The sequence below is a fragment of the Hyposmocoma kahamanoa genome, unplaced genomic scaffold (genome assembly GCF_003589595.1).
Source record: "Hyposmocoma kahamanoa isolate Upper Pololo Valley unplaced genomic scaffold, ASM358959v1 93, whole genome shotgun sequence".
Lineage (NCBI taxonomy): Eukaryota > Metazoa > Arthropoda > Insecta > Lepidoptera > Cosmopterigidae > Hyposmocoma > Hyposmocoma kahamanoa.
Genome location: NW_020654810.1, coordinates 14,862,331 through 14,882,227, shown reverse-complemented (window position 1 = coordinate 14,882,227; position 19,897 = coordinate 14,862,331). Strand labels below are relative to the sequence as shown.

At 39.0% G+C, this 19,897-nt stretch overlaps 1 protein-coding gene across 2 annotated transcripts in view; it reads left to right on the top strand.

The window, feature by feature from the left end:
* LOC113237141 (integrin beta-PS) overlaps nucleotides 1-19,233 on the top strand; it is a 28,501-nt gene extending 9,268 nt beyond the window's left edge. For both annotated transcript variants that reach the window (XM_026473440.1, XM_026473441.1), the window contains exons 5-17: nucleotides 777-861; nucleotides 5,526-5,696; nucleotides 5,785-5,892; nucleotides 6,559-6,711; nucleotides 7,096-7,218; nucleotides 8,590-8,757; nucleotides 9,544-9,780; nucleotides 13,689-13,863; nucleotides 14,451-14,557; nucleotides 14,906-15,044; nucleotides 16,584-16,714; nucleotides 17,318-17,470; nucleotides 18,700-19,233. In XM_026473440.1, coding sequence (XP_026329225.1) covers nucleotides 777-861; nucleotides 5,526-5,696; nucleotides 5,785-5,892; nucleotides 6,559-6,711; nucleotides 7,096-7,218; nucleotides 8,590-8,757; nucleotides 9,544-9,780; nucleotides 13,689-13,863; nucleotides 14,451-14,557; nucleotides 14,906-15,044; nucleotides 16,584-16,714; nucleotides 17,318-17,470; nucleotides 18,700-18,765 — 1,816 coding nt within the window. In that variant the 3' untranslated portion in view covers nucleotides 18,766-19,233. The remainder of the gene's footprint in view (nucleotides 1-776; nucleotides 862-5,525; nucleotides 5,697-5,784; nucleotides 5,893-6,558; nucleotides 6,712-7,095; nucleotides 7,219-8,589; nucleotides 8,758-9,543; nucleotides 9,781-13,688; nucleotides 13,864-14,450; nucleotides 14,558-14,905; nucleotides 15,045-16,583; nucleotides 16,715-17,317; nucleotides 17,471-18,699) is intronic.
* The last annotated feature ends 664 nt before the right edge of the window (nucleotides 19,234-19,897 follow it).

The window sequence follows — 19,897 nt, the reverse complement described above, 5'->3', positions numbered from 1 at the left end:
CACTGAATAGAACAGCACGGCATTGTTAGAGACATTATCTTTATTACAATAAATACAGAATATTTTTTGGAATATACGGAGATGTACACACAGGACAATAGTTGGCCTGTCTATATTTCAGTGCAAACGGGAGTTGATATTTATAAGAGCTGTATCGCTAATGTGTTACCAGGAATATATGGCCCTTATTTCGTCTCCATTTCTGGTTATATATAACCTTATTAATATAACCTACTAAAGGAAAGCAAAGCACATAAATTTACACTTGAAAAAAGTCTTAATCTCTAATGAAAGTACATCATTTAAAGATTTGTTACAGCGGGCGAGGACTGCTCTTCTTCCGCACCCCAGCTTTTAAATTACACTCTAGTATCGGACAGACAAGTATCACGGCGACTTTACTCGGTCGCCGATTCGGGTTTAACCATATTAATTATATAAAAATTATAAATATAAATAATATAATATTAATTACTATATCAACGGTAAAAACCTTTTGAAAATTATGTAAATCGGCAATATATAAAATGATTGTTATGTAAAAACAGCTTTATATAAAATGTTCTTATGAAATGTGAATATTATAACAAACGATAATGATATTAAATTGAATAATAGGAAGTGTATTAAGTCCAAGTACAGTTATATTCAATAAGCGGTATCAACTACAATTAGTTTTTTTCCTATTTTCGTTGAAATAAGGCGCACCCCTTAAGATTATCTTTTTTTAAGCTGCTGTCATAAAATAAATTAAAAAATCTCGTTTTTTGCTTCAGTCTTATCTCGCCCTGCGAAGGCTGTGCAGCGCCTTACGGATTCAGAAACCAAATGTCATTGAGCATCGATACAGATTACTTTGAGGCAAGTTTAGTTTTATGAAAATAAACAAATACTTTAGAACGTATTTAGGAAATGATAACATTTTAGAACATATATGAAGAGTCTAGGGAAAGAATGATCAAAGTCGCTGAGAATTTGAGGAGAACTTTTAAATGTTGGTGAAAAAGACATAAAAATAGTACCTGAAATAAAGTCAATGCTGACATAAATTATGTACCGTTATGTAATCCATTTTAACTAAAAATATTTATAAATCTTTTTTCACTTTTCTGCCATTTAGTTGCAAGCATTTTTATGACTAAAATAAACGCTAATTTTTCAGGACGTTGAACCTTACCAGCTCAGCGTTTACTTAACTGAACGGCGAGACTAACATAGAACGTGTTTTAAGTGACTTTGCTCATTCTTTCCTTGGTCTCTTCATATGTTAGAGGCAATATCCCACTATCCGGAGCCCCACTTGACTCTCTGCTGGGTTAGGCCTCTCTTAGTCCAATCAACCACGATCCTGCCTTTTTTTTATGATACCACGTGACGGGACGAATAAGTCGTGCGCGTTGTGGTAAGCGACACGCCTGTCCAGAGCGGTTGCAGTGCCACTTGTCACTTAAAATCCCAAAGATCTGAGGAACTCTGCCACTGCACCCGTCACCCTAAGGGCGTGTGTCCATGCCAAGAAAAGGCGCCGGGTCTATACAAGAATTCGTCTCGTTTCTACACATGAACCGTGTACACTGCCTCGGCGCCGGACAAGAAAAAAATTTTGTCTACCCCCTACACGACGCACTCTGCCAGTAAACAATCGTTTATGCGCGTGGACAGGTGTTGCTTAGTAGTCAACATATACAATAACATATTTCTTCCCACAGTCGGTAGTAAAACAACAGTTACCAGGAAGACTCATGTACTGACTGAAGAGTAATGTACTGACACATTTTATCCTACAAACGTCTGTCCAAAAGCATTCGTATCGTGTAACATACTCATCATTTTCTCGTCTGCAACAGACACGACATGTTCTCGTGGCTAGACCCGACAAAGTTCTTGTCGTGTACAAGAGCATTCTCATGTTTTCTGTAGCAGACGCGTCGAATTTCTTAGCGTGTATGTACACGCCCTAAGATATAAGTTGACAAGTCCCATGTGCCTATAATTTCATCAGCACCCTTCAAAACCGGAATGCAGATTACTGCATTCCGGTTGCAAACAGTAATCAGTGTTGGGCGTTAATCAATTACATTGGGGTGCTGTGTGTGAGTGGGGTGCCTAAAGAGGGGGTGGGTCAGAAACCCCTGACCACCCCCAACTGGCCCCTAAACCGGCCCCCAACTGGCCCCTAAACCGGCCCCCAAACCGGCCCCCAACCGGCCCCCCAACCGGCCCCCAAACGGCCCCCCAACCGGCCCCCAAACGGCCCCCCAACCGGCCCCTCAACCGGCCCCCCAACTAACCTTTTTTTTTTTTTTTTTATATTCCGAGGGAATCTGCTTACAGATACCCCGGCCCCGCGGGGGCAGAGCCGGGGTTATGTGGGACTGGGCTGAACCCTGAAGGGGAGCAGCCCGACCGCACTAAACCCCCGGAGTGTTCCTCCCCTCCGCTGTAGGTGGGGGTACGGGTACGCTGTTGCACTCGTCCGCGCCCCCACCAGCGGCTGGCCGCGCCCTGCGCAGCCCCTCCTCGAGAAGGGAGACACATCGGTCCCCCGACTCCGAATGTGAGGCTCGCCGAACACCAGACGAGCCTTCCAACCCGGGCCCCTTTATGCTGGGCAACGAACTCCCCCGAGTCCGCTACCCAGGGGCCATGGGGGGCCAGGACAGCATCCACTCAACTGTGAAGTTCAGTGGTTGCTCTCCCAGCCCCCGCGGCGGATCTGATGACAGGCTCCGCCGCAACACCTAACGCGCTTCCGCGCGGACTCTCCGAAGAGAGTCCCTTGGAGCGCCCACCACGGGCCAACCGCCCACGTTCGGCCGCGGAGGATAGGACGAGCGGCAACGACACACCAACACGTCTCTTCCCCCGCGGCCCCGCCGCCACTGCATCATTAAAAGCGGTGCAGCCCCGCCAGGGTCGCGGAGGACAGGACGAGCGGCAACGACACACCGACACGTCTCTCCCCCCGCGACCCTCCTCCTCGCGCATCCGCGCGGTCCCGGTGCCCAGACGAGCCCGCGCGGAACGCCCTCCTCCTCGGGCCAGCCTACCACCATCGGCCGGCCCCGTGGGTTCCTCTTAGCTTCACCGTGGGATGAAATCGACCACGGCTACTAGAGCCCCCCCGCCACGACAAGGCGGGAACCCCTTCGGGGGGGCCCCCCAACTAACCTAACCTAACCTAACCTAACCACCCTAACCCACCTCCTGACCCCCCTGACCCACCTCCTGACCCCCCTGACCCACCCCCTGTCCCAACCACTGACCCACCTCCTAAACCACTCTAACCCACCCGCTGACTCACCCCCTAATCCACCCCTAACCCAGCCCCAAACTCACCCCTAGTTCACCCCTATCCCCCCCCAATCCAAACCCTCACTCACCCCCTAAACCACCCCCTAACTCACCTCTAACCCCCCCCAACCCAGACCCTAACTTACCCCTAAACCTCACAACCCAAACATACACATACCTAATTTAAATTTTAAGTTAATTGTTAATCAGAAACATTGAAAAGATTGAAAATTGATTAATTGTAGATATACGCGATTAACGATTGATCAATTGATGATAACGATTGATGACGTTAGTTGCGAGATCAATCGTTAATTGCTGTTTCGCAATTGACAATTCATTAATTGTCAATCTTTAATTGTCAGAACAATTAAATTTTGCCCAACACTGACAGTAATTATAGGCATTAGCTTATAATTACTGTTTGGCATCAGAAAAATCTCAACGTCCTCTATACAGAGGCATCATTTATTTCTAATATTTGTTATGATTTCTTGTACCACATGCACAATGTAGCAGTTAAAATAATATTTAGTTTCAATGACATGTGCTGATAATGTCAGGTACACAGGTGTGTTATGACTATGAATTAGTCATTAATCATCACCAGTAATCGGAGTAGGTAAAGCCGTTTTGCCCTGCTACTTGCGACAAACAGTAGTGATAAAGATATGACTTTTATAACAAATCAATATTAAATAATCCTGTAATTTCCAGGAAAAATGGTACTTAATGATATCTATATTAGAATCTGAACGTTAAATTTGCTTATACCCTTTTATTTGTTTATTGAAAAGACAGAATATAAACAAAATACAGTCAAATTTGGTAAACAATTTCTTCTGTCAAGTAAAGAAATGCCTGTGTGAAGTATCTATCAATGTTTGAAACTTTTAACATTTATTTATTAAAATATTGTGAACTATTATTAACATACGGTAATAATAGTTTACTAAAAGATATTATTATTTAAAAAAAAAACTTTCTTTACAAATAAAAACTAGAATGAGAGTGTTTTATCTAAAATAATATTATTTAAAACGAAAAAAAAATAGCAAGCGTACATTTATTACATCATGGATACACAATTAGCAAAACAACCGAGTAAAATATATTACATTGACCTAATGTGTTAAAACCATAAAGTATTTTAATTCCTTTGTTATAATTTACACTAAGATAATTGAGATACTAGTTGACATCAATTCTCTTTGTTTTATGGAGCCTCTACATTATGCGTCTAAAATTAGTTCTGTTTCACTCATTGTTTGTATCTTTTATTAATATGATTTTCAAATTTTTTTTATAACATATATCTTCTGTAGCATTTTATTCCTATATGGGACTTGTCAACTTATATCTCAGGGTGACGGGCGCAGTGTGCAGATTTAAAGCTCTGAATTGCACTGCAACTGTTATGGACAGTCCCGTATCTTTCTACATAAGTTTTCTTTGTAGTCCTTATCAACCTCTTGGTTATACGGGAAGTGAACTATAAATCAAGTCCAGGGATCATATAAGTTCAGGTCCTGACCTTATCAGATAGGGTTGTAACAGACCGTTGTCAAGGACTTCATCCGGTTCTCAAAAGGCACTAGCCTCGGGTGAGCGGCCCCGGATGCAGGTGCCATACGTGCACCCTCTCTATTTTCCAGATAGGTCCTTCAGCTGTTGGTACGCTCATTTCCCTTTGTGCATTACACAGCTAATGGTTGCCACCGCTAAGCCGTTGAATCTTAATTCAACTACCAACTCTCCTCCCTGGTAAAGAGCGTAGGTACTCTTACTTCCCGACGCCTCTCCGTAAGCCTATTCAGTTCCTATTATTCTTACGCGGCGGGATCGACAGGAGGATATCTAACTTATCTTCAACTAGTTAACCTGACTAGTACCAGAGATGCCAGTCACAGTGTCCTACGAACGTGTCCGGACATAGTTTCCAACTTAAAGGGCATCTCACGAGTCGCGCACGTCCTTTCGCATTAGGCCCTATTCCAAAAGACCCACTGGTCTTACCGGACACCCCGTAGTATCTCCGGAAATCTCTATCCATCGGGTCTGTTATTAGGGATTGCTATGGACAGGCGAGTCGCTTAACATCCGGCGCACAACTTTTTTGTCCCGTCAGCTGATATCGTAAAAAATAGGATTGATCTGCAATCTCCAAAATTCATAAACTTTTCATACGAATGGGTATTTCAATATATACAATTCGTAATTGATCAAAACAGCATGCAGTGGCCCAAGCAGACGTTTCTGGCAACCTGGATGCACCGGAGGGCGGATTCGACGCGATCATGCAGGCCGTTGTGTGCAAGCAAGAGATCGGTTGGAGAGACAAGGCCAGAAGACTACTCGTCTTCTCTACAGACGCTGGGTTCCATTACGCTGGTGACGGTAAGGTGAGTAATACTATATTAGCTTAAACTAGCTTTAATTTTTGTAACTTATTTATTACTGAAGTGATATTGAACACTTAAATTTTGGTAGCTTGGTGGTATTGTGCAACCAAACGACGGTGAATGCCACATGGAAAACAATGGGTACACTCACTCTACTGTTCAAGATTATCCCAGCATTTCGCAAATAAACCTGAAGGTTAGTATTCATGTTTTCTTTAAACATGTTTGTTTTTGACTTCAAAAATAACTTTTTTTATAATATCAAGTGACAGGACGAACAAGTCGTGTGCCTTATGTTTCAGTCACCCTGAAACATAAGTTTATAAGTCACAGGTGCCTGATATTTCACCAATTAAAAAAAAAAACATTTAAAACGTGACATTACAAACATTGGGCATGTATAAACTTAGAGCGTGGTACTTGTTACTTACGTTGTTATTCCATATCAATAATCTTTAACCACCTCAGCGACTTGGGTGTTTGCATTGTGGGCGCTGCATGAGGAGGTTGTGCAGGGTTAGCACAACAGAGCGCGACTTGCGCGAGATCTTTGTGCGAAAATAGCAGTATCTTGCGCTTTAAATCGCTGTCGCGCATATCGCACCCTGTTGTGCTAACCCTACTGGGTTCGATTCCCGGTAGGACCAATTTGCGGAATAGATATTTTTTAATTGGTTTTGGTCTGGGTGTTCTGGGTCATGCCCCAGAGTGAATACGATTTCTCTGGTACGCGCAGTACAGGGAATTCCCTAATTTGAGACTAGGTAATTGGTGTGGTTGTCTGGCACTTTATATATTAATAAGTATATTTCTTTACTTGTGTTTCTTTCAGTTGGAGGTAACAGTATTTTTTGTGTTGTAGGTGAAGAAGCATGCGATAAACGTGATATTCGCGGTAACAGCAGAACAGCACCATGTATATGAAGAACTGAGTAAACATATCGAAGGCTCAAGCAGCGGAGTCCTTAGTGCAGACTCTGACAACGTCGTCGATCTCGTGCGGGACCAGTATAACGTGAGAGATTCTATACTCTAGTCGAATCTAGTTTAATGCAACTTTTTCATCTAGTGCTGAATTTACTTTGAATACAATATTAATTTTCGTTACTCAATAATAAATTAAAAAGAATTTTTTCTACGTTACTTAATACCTAATTAATTAAAAAATATTTCTTTTCAAAAATTAAAATAAATAATTTTAATATAAATTAGACGCTTATAGAAGCATTGTAGTGGAGCCACTGCAGTGCTTTTCATGACACGAAAATCTCTACAGACGCGCGCTGCAGTGGCGCGACTGTGGTGCGGTACCCGATTATGACTGTAACTATGACGCAGCACTAAATTGACAATAAAAATTAGCACCGGATACACAATCAAGAGTCGTCGTTTTTTTCAGAAAATTACGTCAACAGTCGAAATGAAAGATACAGCGAGTGACGCATTGCAAGTGGTGTATTATTCATCGTGTCTCGAACCCAAGGATAAGAAAACACAAACCAATGTTTGCGACGGACTTAAGGTATTTTTTCGCTTATTGTGTAACATTTTGGACTCGACTTCTCCTGCGTAATTTATTGCAAACCACAAAACTTAGTGCATTTTTCATTAATCACTTTTTATTTAGGTCTATTATTATACTCAGCAGTAAAATTATAAAGTATGAGAAATAATGAGTATGTATCAAATTTCAATGCAATATCTTAAGCATCGCAGCTATTATGCTCATTTTCGTTCTTTTGATACATTAAAACTAGAAGTGGTCATCATTTATACTATCAGATAATGTAATGCATTATTCTTACACAATGTATAACTCATTATCGAACAACTGTCCAAACTCCTGTTGTTATACTGCTATTCAGCCTGCTTGTTGTGTTGCCTTCGATATATTTGATTGAAGGCTGTTGCGATTGCGTCGCGTGAAGAAGCAATTATGCAATAGCCAATAGCTGTTTGAGAGAAATGTCGCTAATCAAATGATTGGACGATGCTGCGATTTGTGCGCTACACAATATTAATTCGCTATCACTATTACTTTATATGCAAAACTACAAAACAGTGTAATAACAGATTGTCTGACAACAGTTTACAATAACAATTATTGCAAAATCGGATAACAGTTGTAATTCATTATTGACAAATAGCTATTAATGCCATGTCTAATTAAAACGTTCCCTGTAATGTCGTGAATTTAGGTTCACGATTCTTTACGTAGGAGAGATCGAAAGGATTTGGATATTCGAAGTTAAAGCCTTTTTATAACTATATAACCTCAATAAAGCTTGTGCAAGATTTCGTACTGCGAATGAAGCTATTTATAGTATTATATTTCCTGTAAATTATACACGTAACTCATTTTTTAGTTTTTTAAGTCTTATGAGATTTACTCAGGTTTTTTTAAATGGAACAGTGTGGACAAATCCGAAACCATAGAAGATACTAGGACACTGTCTTAAGAACCATGAAGTCTTTTATTGTAAAAATTTTTTACATAGTAAATTTTTTCGTTTTCGACCAAATATTTGAAAAGAATTATTATTCATTTTGTATGAAAAACATTTTATTTATTTTGACCAATTTTTGCTGTCCTGTCTTTCTTCCCATACAATGAAATGATCCCTTCATGAAACTGAGTCGATCAGCAATAAAATGTTTTGATAAATTTTATTCATTTGTAACAATGATTTGTAAGGACATTTCACGCTTGACCAAAAAATTTATTATGCTCAATTGTTTTCACAAAAAAGACTTAATGATTTCTAACACAGTTTGTTATATCTTGTATGGTTTCGTATTTCTCCATACGTTCCCTTTTAAAAGAACACTATATTCAATAGTTCACATCTTAATCTGTTTTTTTTTATAAAGTCTCCATACACGTATATTTCAGGTGGGAGACGTAGTTGAATTCACAGCAGAGATCACGCTTAAAGAATGTCCAAAAGACCCGAATCAATGGCTACAGTCGTTTGATATCGCACCTGTCGGTGTTTCTGAAAGTCTCACTGTCAATGTTGACATGATCTGCGACTGCCCTTGCGAGCATCCTGGACAATTCGTAAGTATTTTTTAGTATTCATAGAAGTTGTGGAGTATAAGGTAAATTTGCTTCAGATAACTTATGAAACTCGATAATTATTTGTTAGTTTAAATACGGGAATGAACTTTTCCGAAGAATGCTACTACTTCACTGGTCTTTGCAAAAGTGGCGTTCTGTAATAACCAGATTTAGGAGCTCTAATTCCTTGTGAATGAATTCATCTAGAGAAGTACTGCCACCATACCAATTTCTGCCGCCAAGCAATAATGTGAGCGTTACTGCGTTCCGGTATTGAAGAGTAAGCGTGCTGCTGAAATTACAGGCACACCGGGACTTGTCAATTTTTGTCTCATGGTGACGGGCGCAAAGGTAGTGCACCTCAGATCTTTGCGATTTGAAGCTCTGAGTGGCACGCAACTATTATGGATAGGCGTGTCGTTTACCATCAGGCGCACGACTTATTCGTCCCATCACTTATTATCATACGGCACGTGTTTCTCCTCTTTCTAAGGAGACAAAGGATTTTGAAGGTCTTTGCCAATGTTTGTAAAGGGTATTTGTCTGATCGAATTATAATTAAAATGTGCCAGACAACTATTCCGATCACTGGTCTCAAACTGAGGTATCCCCTATGTTATGAGTACCAAAACAGCGGAATTGACTTCGGGGACTATCTAGAATAGTACCAATTGATTAATTATCCAAATTACCGGGAATCGAACCCGGGAACTCCCCGTCCTGCGTCCACAAAGCAAATGCCACGAAAGTCGTCGAATTTTGAAACAACATCATATGTGCTTGCAGGCATACGATGACAGGCCGGAGGTCTGCAGCGGCTTCGGCGTGTCGAAGTGCGGGGTGTGCGTGTGCTTTCCGGGCCGCTTTGGCAAGAACTGCGAGTGCTCGGAGAGTGTAGGTGGTGGACCCGACCTTGAACGCGGCTGCCGCCCGCATAATGTCACCACTGGGCCCGTCTGCTCCGGACGCGGCTCCTGCCTTTGCGGCGTCTGTGACTGCGAGAAGATGCCTGACCCCACTAAGGTATACTTTTCCCTGAGGAAATAAAAGTTGTATATATTCCAAGGATTCGTATGAAGGGTTACACTTCCACATTTATATGACGAACGGCTATGGAGTGGCATGCCCTGCGTGCAGACTTGTTCCCTGAAGTAGGAGAGATTATTTAGGGGTGCACGCTTCATCGTCGTCCTCATCGTCACTTTCCATCAGGTCATAAGCGCACTTTTTTTTAATTAAAAAACAAACTTAATTTAAAAACTATTGATACGTGTTTTATACTATAGATATAATGTTTTATTTAAATGCCTCCGTGGCCGAACGGGTACCATATATATGAATTTTTAGTCATCGTCCAAACTTTCATATTATGATCTTTAGTGAAAATATAACATGCGCAAATTTTCCTTTTAGTGTAAATCAATACTAAAATTAAGATATGCCATCGCAAAATTGTTTTAAAAAATTGCGCGCGTGTGGACAGCCTACTCGATATGCGCGCTAGGCCAACCCCCGCGTCATTGATAAAATACATAAGTTGCAAATTTTCCCTTCATACTTTCACGGGCTTAGGACCGTCAAGTTACAAAAGGCTTTTGTGATGTTATTTTAGAATGTAGACAATTAATTCGAATTCAAGTCAAGATTTTGTTACATTAACGCACGAAAACGAGAGCGGAAGTTATTTATAAGTAAATTGTTTTAGAGGTTTGACAAAATTTAATGATATTATTACAAAATAATGATAAAAATAATGCACCTGATAAACACACCTAATTAGGAAAGTTCGTTTCCCGAACATAACTTCTACGCATTTAAAGCGTTGTGTTACCGAAGGCCATCGAAGAATTTACTTATTGAATTTCAAAGTCACTAAAAATTTTACCATGTGTAGAGAACAAAAGAAAATAATCTTTACTTTTGTTTGTGAGACAAACAAATAAAAGGTTCGCTTCCTACGATGAATTGTAACGAATTAGTATTTAGCAAGTAATAAAAAAAAGAATCTTCCCATCGCCCTTTTGTTATCTACGCACGTGGTGTTTTTTATTACTGAACTAGAAACATTTTATAATAATATCAATAAATTTAAACAAAACATCGATTTACGACAAATGTAGTCCGCACCCGTATCGTACACAGAAGTATAAAAATAAAAGCAGGCCATGCCTTTTGCAATAAGGCGTATTTAAAAAATTTGAATCAACTTATGTACATTTAATTAAAATCAAATAAAAATTACCTTAGCGTAACAACTTTCAACAGTATTTTAATAATTGCTCAAAATGTAAACCATTCCTCTCCAAGCAGATTCTTGCACGTTTTTGAATATTGTCTTGTATTTTGTTCAGCGCTGTAGTGTCACTTTTCACTTGTGCAAATGCACTTTCAATTTTTAGTTTCAATTCGTTGAGGCTTTGGGCCTCCTCCACAAACACGCGGCGTTTAATTTCGCCCCACAAAAAAAGTCACAGGGTGTGAGGTCTGGTGACCTGGGTGGCCATGGAACGGGACCCCCGCGGCCGATCCAGCGATTCCCGTATTCCATATTTAAATAATTCCTCACGTGGATAGCGTAATGTGGCGGTGCACCGTCATGCTGATAATAAAAAGCAGGATGATTAATGAGGGCTAGCGGTACGTCGTCCATCAAATCAGAGACTATGCTTTGTAGCATATTGTGATAGGTGCCTCCGGTCAGCCGCCCCTCAATAAAATACGGCCCTAGAATTTTATCACCGACAATCCCGGCCCACACATTTGCACTAAAACGCACTTGGTGATAATTGTCTTTTATCATGTGCGGGTTGCGATACGACCACCAATGTTCATTATGTTGGTTGTACAGCCCCACACGTGCGAATAGGGCTTCATCAGTCCATAAAATGACCGCATCGGGGTGTGCGATCAGTCACTCGCAGAAAACTCGACGAGGCAGCGCGTCTGCTTCATTTAGCGTTTGCACTTTTTGAAAGTGATAAGGGTGCAATCCAGAGGTGTTGAGCAGTTTCCACACAGCGTATTGGCTAACGTTGAACCGTCGAGCTGCATCACATGTACTTCGTCTTGGATCTCTCTCGAAAAAATCGAAGATTTCGTCTTCGATTTCCACGGACAGTCGCGGCCTACCACGTCCTTGGGCGTGTGCAGGCGTCGTAAACTGGCCATGGTCTAAAAGCCTCTGTATGACATGCAGAAACGTTTGGCGGTTGGGGACTGTAGGACTTGCTATTCCATAATTGCGAAGGCGAGGAATGCTCTCGGACTCGTAGTCTCTGGGCTCCGTTTAGGCTTTCATCACTTATAAAATAGCACTTGACCATTTCAAAGTACTCGCGGTTTGTATACATAGTGACACGTGAATGCGTTTTCAATAGCGAGATAGCGTTCGGCGCGGGCGGCTGGAAAAAATTTGGACGATGACTAAAAAATCATCCTGTATATATATGGTAACCGTTCCCGGGTTCTATTATATATTTATTTCTCTCGTGAGTTTGGGTATAATTTGGTTGTTTAAGTGTGTCTACATGGTACCTGCGATAGAGGACTTCCCTGGTGCGGGGCTATTAGTGTGTGCGTTATTATTATTATTATAATTATATGAAAAGGATATAAATAAATAATAAATAACGCACACACTCAACATAGCCCCGCACTAGGGAAACCCTGTGTCGCGGGTGCCATGGACACACACATAGACAACCACAAATTACACCCAAACTCACGAGAGAAATAAATGTAAGCCATACAAACATTTCTTCTTGGCCATGGAATCGAACCTGGGACCTCTGCGTGGCAGTCCGGCATGGTAACCGTTCGGCCACGGAGACAGTTAATAAAGGCAGTTAAGATATATTTATTACACATCGTGATATGTTGAACCAGAGAAATATTTAAAGAGGCAAACGAGTAGCTGATAGCTAATCCGAATATGTAAAAAAATCGCCCCTAAACATAACAAAAAAAAAAGTGTTTCCATTTGCATAACATATCATAACACCGCACCATGTCCCAATACTCTTCATTTGTGGAGTGATAAAGCGTCGTTATGAACGTCACTGCACTCCATAGAACTACACAGGCTACACACCTGTGTATTGTGTATTCATGTGTATTCATCTGAATACATCGATATACCACGCAAAATGAATACGCGACGCGACGTCCCGTCCAGGGGCGGGGTTTATTTGACACGAATTTTACCGCGCGCACGCCGCGCAGCGACCGCGTGCACGTGTTTAGAGACCGAACTGTTATAGCAAAATTTATTTAGCATTTACGTTTTAACTTGAGCAAACAAATACAAACTTCACGCCATTAAACTTGCCTGTATCTCGCGGCGATCGCGCGATTATATTATCCCGAGGAATATAAATGTTGCCTAATAAATAGTATTCAGATTCGCCATTAATGTAAGTGAAAGTGCGGAAGCCGGGTTGTAACCGCGCGGCGGCCAGACGAAAACTTTTGCGTGGTGTAACTGGGCGCTTACACAAAAGCGCAAGCAAACTAACAGGGAGGTTGCGGGTGGTTTAACGAGCGGGGGCGGGGGTGCGAAACACGTGGGAAAGCGTTCGCAGACGTCAAGGCTTTCTTTGCCGGGCACTCGCTTCATGTTCGATTGACGCGGTATCTCGCGCAGAGTATTACAAAATGTATTTTCCTTAGAGGAAAAATATTTAAAAATAAGGTAGTGTTCGGTAAGAGGCGAATAAGTAGCAGATATCCGCTACTTATTCGCCTCTTTATTTCGTTCACCCTTTATATACGTGCATATTGTTACATCTGTCTGCAATGAGGTGTGCCGGAGTGAGTGAGGAATAATGCAAATAAAAAAGTTTTGTAAATTGTATACATATGCCATAAGAAAGAAATTTAATTGTTACATACGATGTTAGGATAATCAAATATGATAAACGTGGCTTTGTCAGGTTATATCAGGACCGTTCTGCGAGTGCGACAACTTCTCGTGCGACATGAACAAGGGCATGTTATGTTCGGGGCCAGATCACGGCGAGTGTGTATGCGGCAAGTGCGCCTGTCAGCCCGGCTTCACCGGCCCTGCTTGTCAGTGCAGTTTGGACAAGGAACCTTGCCGGTCACCCGGTAAGAAAATCACATTCTCTGATGAACTACACCTTGTGGACATGTCGTTGAAAAATTTCATTTTCCAGCACAAATTAATAATAATATTTTATTTCTCAATACAATGAACCTCTGATGACATATTCAATACATTGAAACTGATGCCTCAACTGCCTCCTCACTGCCTGTATATCAGGACACCAGGACTCCACCCCTTGAGAATACTTTACTATAACGCAATAACTATTACACAATGCGGCAAGAGTGAGATAAATATTTTTTAAGTTCAACTAAATTAAGTTTAAAAATATAGAATTCATATGTGTGGACGATGTTACTGTTACCTGTGTTTCAAGTTCTGAATTTCAAAATTGATTTCGAAAACGTATAGGAAATGTATATTTCAGTCTGAAAACTTGCTTTCATGTTTAGACTGCATCTTTTATGCTCGTGGTTACTACTCGATAACCTTCCTTCCTCGTTGGTTGTACTACTATATAAAATTATAAACGTCTCATGCTTGGACATGGACACCCTCTAAGAGTAAGAGTAAGAATATAAAAGGTAGTAGATTGCCTCATTGCATGTACTTGTTCTTTCTTGTGCAGAGAATGGCGAAATCTGCAGCGGTAATGGTCAATGCATGTGCGAACAGTGTGTGTGCAAGAGCGACGACGAGCATCACTTCTCCGGAAAATTCTGCGAAAAATGCCCTGTAAGTCTGAATTATTGATGAACCCTTCGCGCGCTCACATAAAACAACACGATTAACTGTCGTTCACGACGTTTTTGATGTTATGACGACAGACTGACAATGAGATGAGCTAGATCGACAGTCGTCCGACTATAAATAAAACGTTACGACGTAATAGGAACGCGCCCTTATTGTTATATGTTTACGGACAATAAAACAGGACTTGCAAAGAAAACGTAAGCAATAGTGGGTTTTACGTGGTGTGGACTGTTCATTAGTGTTTGTTCTTGATTATTTTGTAGAACTGATAACAAATAGAATCTGAATTAAGTGAATAAATATAATTAACGTTGTTTACTTATTGTGCAGACATGCCCAGGACGTTGTCAGGAGTTCAAAGACTGCGTGCTTTGCGAAGTGCATAAGAGAGGACCTAATTACAACCCAAACACGAAGATTTGCGAGAATTGCACTCTGTATCCTGATATTGAAGAGGGCAAGATCGAAGGTAAACACTCAAACTTTTTATTATTAAGGAATAAAGATAATCATCCTGTCACACATTGGGTAAAAATAAAATACAAACTGAACTATCTTAACCTAATTAGTATATCCTCTTTTAAATTGTGACATTGTAAAACTGTGCTGTACACTGTTCTGTAACTAGGGGCCTACCATAACCCTTCCAAAAACAATCTTATTTCAATGTAAGCTTAAAGTAAGCTTATTATAATATTACTCATATTCGTACCATGACGAACCTGTCAACCAAGTATTGTTTGCAAAAGTAATTGAAAGAACGAGTGATTTCCCAATATTGTCTATTCCTTACTAAAAATAGGAAAGAGATAACGCTATGTGAACTATATAATGCCATCTTTTTCTTTTTTGATGTTCCGAATCGTCTTATCGTAGTATAATGTTTATGTACTTAATGTAATTTACATTCAGGGAATTTAGACTTAGACTTTAAGAAAAGAAAAGTATGTAATAATAAAATCTATTATAATTACGTTGTTTTCAATAATTATTCCGTATTTTCATGAAGAAAAATAAATAAAACAAGCTGAGTCTTGATAGTCACGTGTGTCAACTGTTAGTTTCGCCAAGGAGCATATAGATGGTGCTGTTTATTTTACGAAAGAAACATCGTGTACTTTTTTTAAACAAAAAAATATTTACTATGTGCTATTAAATAAACAAAATATTGAAAAGATATATGTAAATAAATAAGTTCAACTTTACAAATCAATATTAAGACAATAAAACTGAAAATAATATTGTTTCCATTGCATCCATGTAACTATTTTAAGATTGCTAAAGAGCAATGTTACTTTGATGTTAAAGTCACGTCATAGTACGAACTGAGTGAATGAATAGTCACAAAGCTGCCAATAAAAGATCATAATTTTAACATTACAATAAGCTTACTTTGAGTGCGTTATGATACGAAAAGTCAAAGTAAGGTTAAAGTAATATTGTTTTAAGAGGTTGTTGTAGGCCCCCTGTACACTATATCTGCATTTACTAGCTTTTCAAGTAAACATGCGGCAAAATTTCTGTCTCAAAACACATCATATCGATCGACAGTATTGAGCAAATCTGTAGGCACCCAATCGACAGTAACGATCGACAATGTCGAGCAAATCTCTAGGCACCTTTACAGCGACATGGGAGTAGTCTACTTATGTATCTGGGTGGCGGGTGCCCCTCAAATCTTTGCGATTTAAAGTTCTGAGTGGCACTCGCAACTGCTATGGACATGTGTGTCGCTTACCACCTGGCCCACGACTTGTTCGTCCCGCCACCTGCGGGGCTAGCACAACCCAGGGCGCGACTTACGCTAGAGCGACATAAAGCGTGAGACACTGCTATTCTCGCAAAGAAAATAGCTGACATGAAGCGCGAGATATTGTTTTCGCGCCTCATGTCGCTCTCGCGCAAATCGCCCACTGGCGTTATAGCCCTACTGGTATCATAAAAAAATCTACATCGGATTTTCCTAATGAAATTATTATTGTAAAATTTTCTGTTTGTTTGTTAATAGCGAACGAAACAATGAACGAGCATCTGTGCAGTTTCTATGACGATGAAGATTGTCTTTATGTGTTTGTATACTCGTTCAACGATACGAAGCCGTACATAAGAGCGCAAAAGGAACGAGAATGTCCTAAGAAGGTAATACACCCAAGTTTCACCTCATTACTTTTGAGCTTTTTTATGTCGTTCATTTGGGGTGCGACTCGTTTTTGTGAAAACTAAATAAACTAATTTTAATAGGTATAACGCTCATTTAATATAATTTTGACTTCAACTAAATACGCTTCCTATAATTTAATTTTATATACGTAGTTCTCGTTTGTAATAATATTCAAATGTTATAAGAACATTTTATGTAAAGCTCTTTTTATACATATAAAGCTATGTAACAATCATTTTATATATTGTCAATGCAGTTAATTTTTTAAATATATTAAATGCGCGTTAATTTAAAAATATTTATGTAATAAATTATACACCCGTCCATTAAAAGGTTGCATACCACTTGATATTATTCATTTTAAATTATATTTCTTAGACCTTGAATACGAGATGCCATCGCAAAAATGATAATTCTCACATTAACACTATTTTCCCCCTCGTACCGATAACTAATTTATCATGTTATCGAGAGACCTGTTATTTCAAATACATTGGTTATCTTAGAACCACTTGTGTGTATAGAGTAGGATTTTTTCGAATAGTAACGATGCACATTTACATTACATGCATGTTGTTCAGGTATTTATCCTGGGTATAGTCCTGGGCGTGATCGCCGCTATCGTACTGGTGGGACTCGCACTTCTTATGCTATGGAAAATGGTCACCACCATTCACGACAGGCGGGAGTTCGCGCGATTCGAGAAAGAACGCATGATGGCCAAATGGGATACTGTGAGTATATGAGAACTATTTTTTATAAATTTTTTTCTCTCGATACAACGATGATAAACGTCAAATTTAAGGAAGACGCCTGTTTATTATTCAGAGTTTGATTGGTGATTTTCGATGGCAGACTTACATAATATATGAGTACCAAATGAGTGAGTACCAATGATATAAGCTCATTGATGAGTGCCAAACATCAGACATCTAAAATAATAAACAAACGACATTTATATCTATTTTGCATAAGTTTTATATGATTTTTTTATTGTCTGAGAAGTGACAACCACAAAAAAAAAAACAAAATACAATTAGACTATAAATAATCTAGGATAATCCGAGTGACAGTTCATAAAAATCTACACAATGTAACATTATTTTAAACGACTTACACTAATTTACGTATTTCATAAACAACTTGTAAAAGCCTCACTTTTAAGTTTTGTTCAAGAAATACTTTAAATTTAAAATAACGCTAAATCAATGTTTATTTGTGAGAAATAAGCGAACAAACATATTTATTATTTACAAAAAATATTTTTTACGACAACGTGTAAAGGTTACTTCATTACACTGCATTTGCTAGTGATGGGGTATATCGATAAAAAAATTCGGTAATTTAATGAATAAATATAATAGTCCGCACTATTCATTCTTAAAGTATGAATTTTAATCATAGATAATGAAGAATCAACGTAATATGTCTTATATATTACTTTTTGAAACCTATAAATTAAAGATATCGCGATAAACGTTTTTGAAATTTCTAAAATGTCTTGAAATTGCATTTGAATTATAGTTATGCGTTCCAAATAATTCAAAACACTTCACACATCTATCTATCGTCTATTGACTTTACCTCATCTCTATGACAAACGCTAAATAATGTGTCACAGGGATCATCCTAGTTTGCGTTTAGTATAATTGGTTATAATTAAAAAAGTCGGCAGTTATAAGGAGGGTTGTACAGGATGTTATAAGTTTGTGTATACATACATAACTATTAGATTACGTATAGAAGGCGAGGCGGAGTGAACGTGGCTTGCAGAACGAGGACCCGTGTAGTCAACACAAAATAATAGCTTTTTAATGAAATCCGGCTTTGGCAGAACCAATTCAAAGCCAGAATGGAGCGAGAGCCATAAAGTCCCGGCCTTCTTTATTAAACCGTAATATAATTAAGGTTTTTGTTTTAAATGTTATTATTAATTTTATTTACGAGCATTTTTTCTTTGTAGGGCGAGAATCCGATTTACAAACAAGCAACATCAACCTTTAAAAATCCCACATACGCTGGAAAATAAGGATCTGCGGGGAGGTAGCAAATATAGAATTCATCTGGAATATAGTGGTAGCGAACAAAGCGCATTTAAAACAGCTGATATTTAAAGTTTGTAGTCTTGTAGATTTCTAGAATTTTTTTATGCTATAGATTATTTTCTAGATCAGATTACTAATAGTGAAATTTTCACTTTGATTTTAATATGAATGTAGCATTATACTAGACTATATGTATGACAAATAAACGCTTAAAGAAGTTGCCTTAAAATGTGCCTTTATGCTACGAATTTTAAAATTACGCACAAAATTCAATCTCAATAAATAATGGAGATAATTCCCAATGTTTATTGCGAACATGGTCCGTTTTAATATCAAGTTATGTGCGCTTTTTGTACTTATGTGTGTGTGTGTGTGTGTGTATGTCGTATGTATTAATGTATTTTGTGTTTGTGTATATTGATATCGGACATAGTATGCGCCTCTTTTAAATTTTATTCGAATCGTATTTGTTACTCATTAAGCTATAACTATTGAGGCGTTACTACGTTTGTTTCACTAGATCAATACGGATAGAGTTTTATCACTATTTGACTTAGAAATATATACTTCAATTTACGTAGAGTGGGTTCACTAATTGGCGTACTTATATATAAATGATTAAAATGTAACTTTTGATCATCGAATATGTAAACGGAAATAGAGACGAAATGCCATTTAATTTGATTGAAAACTATTCTGCTGTATCATTACGGTGACAACTGCGCTCCGATTGGCCAGCCCGAATTCGAAACAATTGACGGGTGTCGTCAATTCTTTCACTTCAAATCGACCAGTTTAACTTGAGCTTTGCTGTAATGGACGAAAATTGAAAAATTACATGTTTAATATCATTTACCCTTGAAATGTGATTTCGTTTCTTTTGTAATTAGATTTTTTGCTGTTTTTCCCACCACCGAATGGAATAGTTAGAGATATTACCTTTATTACAATAAATACAGAATATTTTTGGTATATACAGAGACGTACATTAAAGTCAGTTGTTTTTAGCTTTCTAATTTGTGATTTCAGCGCAAGCGAGAGTTCATATTATCTAAAAGTTTATAAGGCCTATTTGCCTGATGAGTTGCCAGGGATGGATGGCCCTTATTTCGTCTG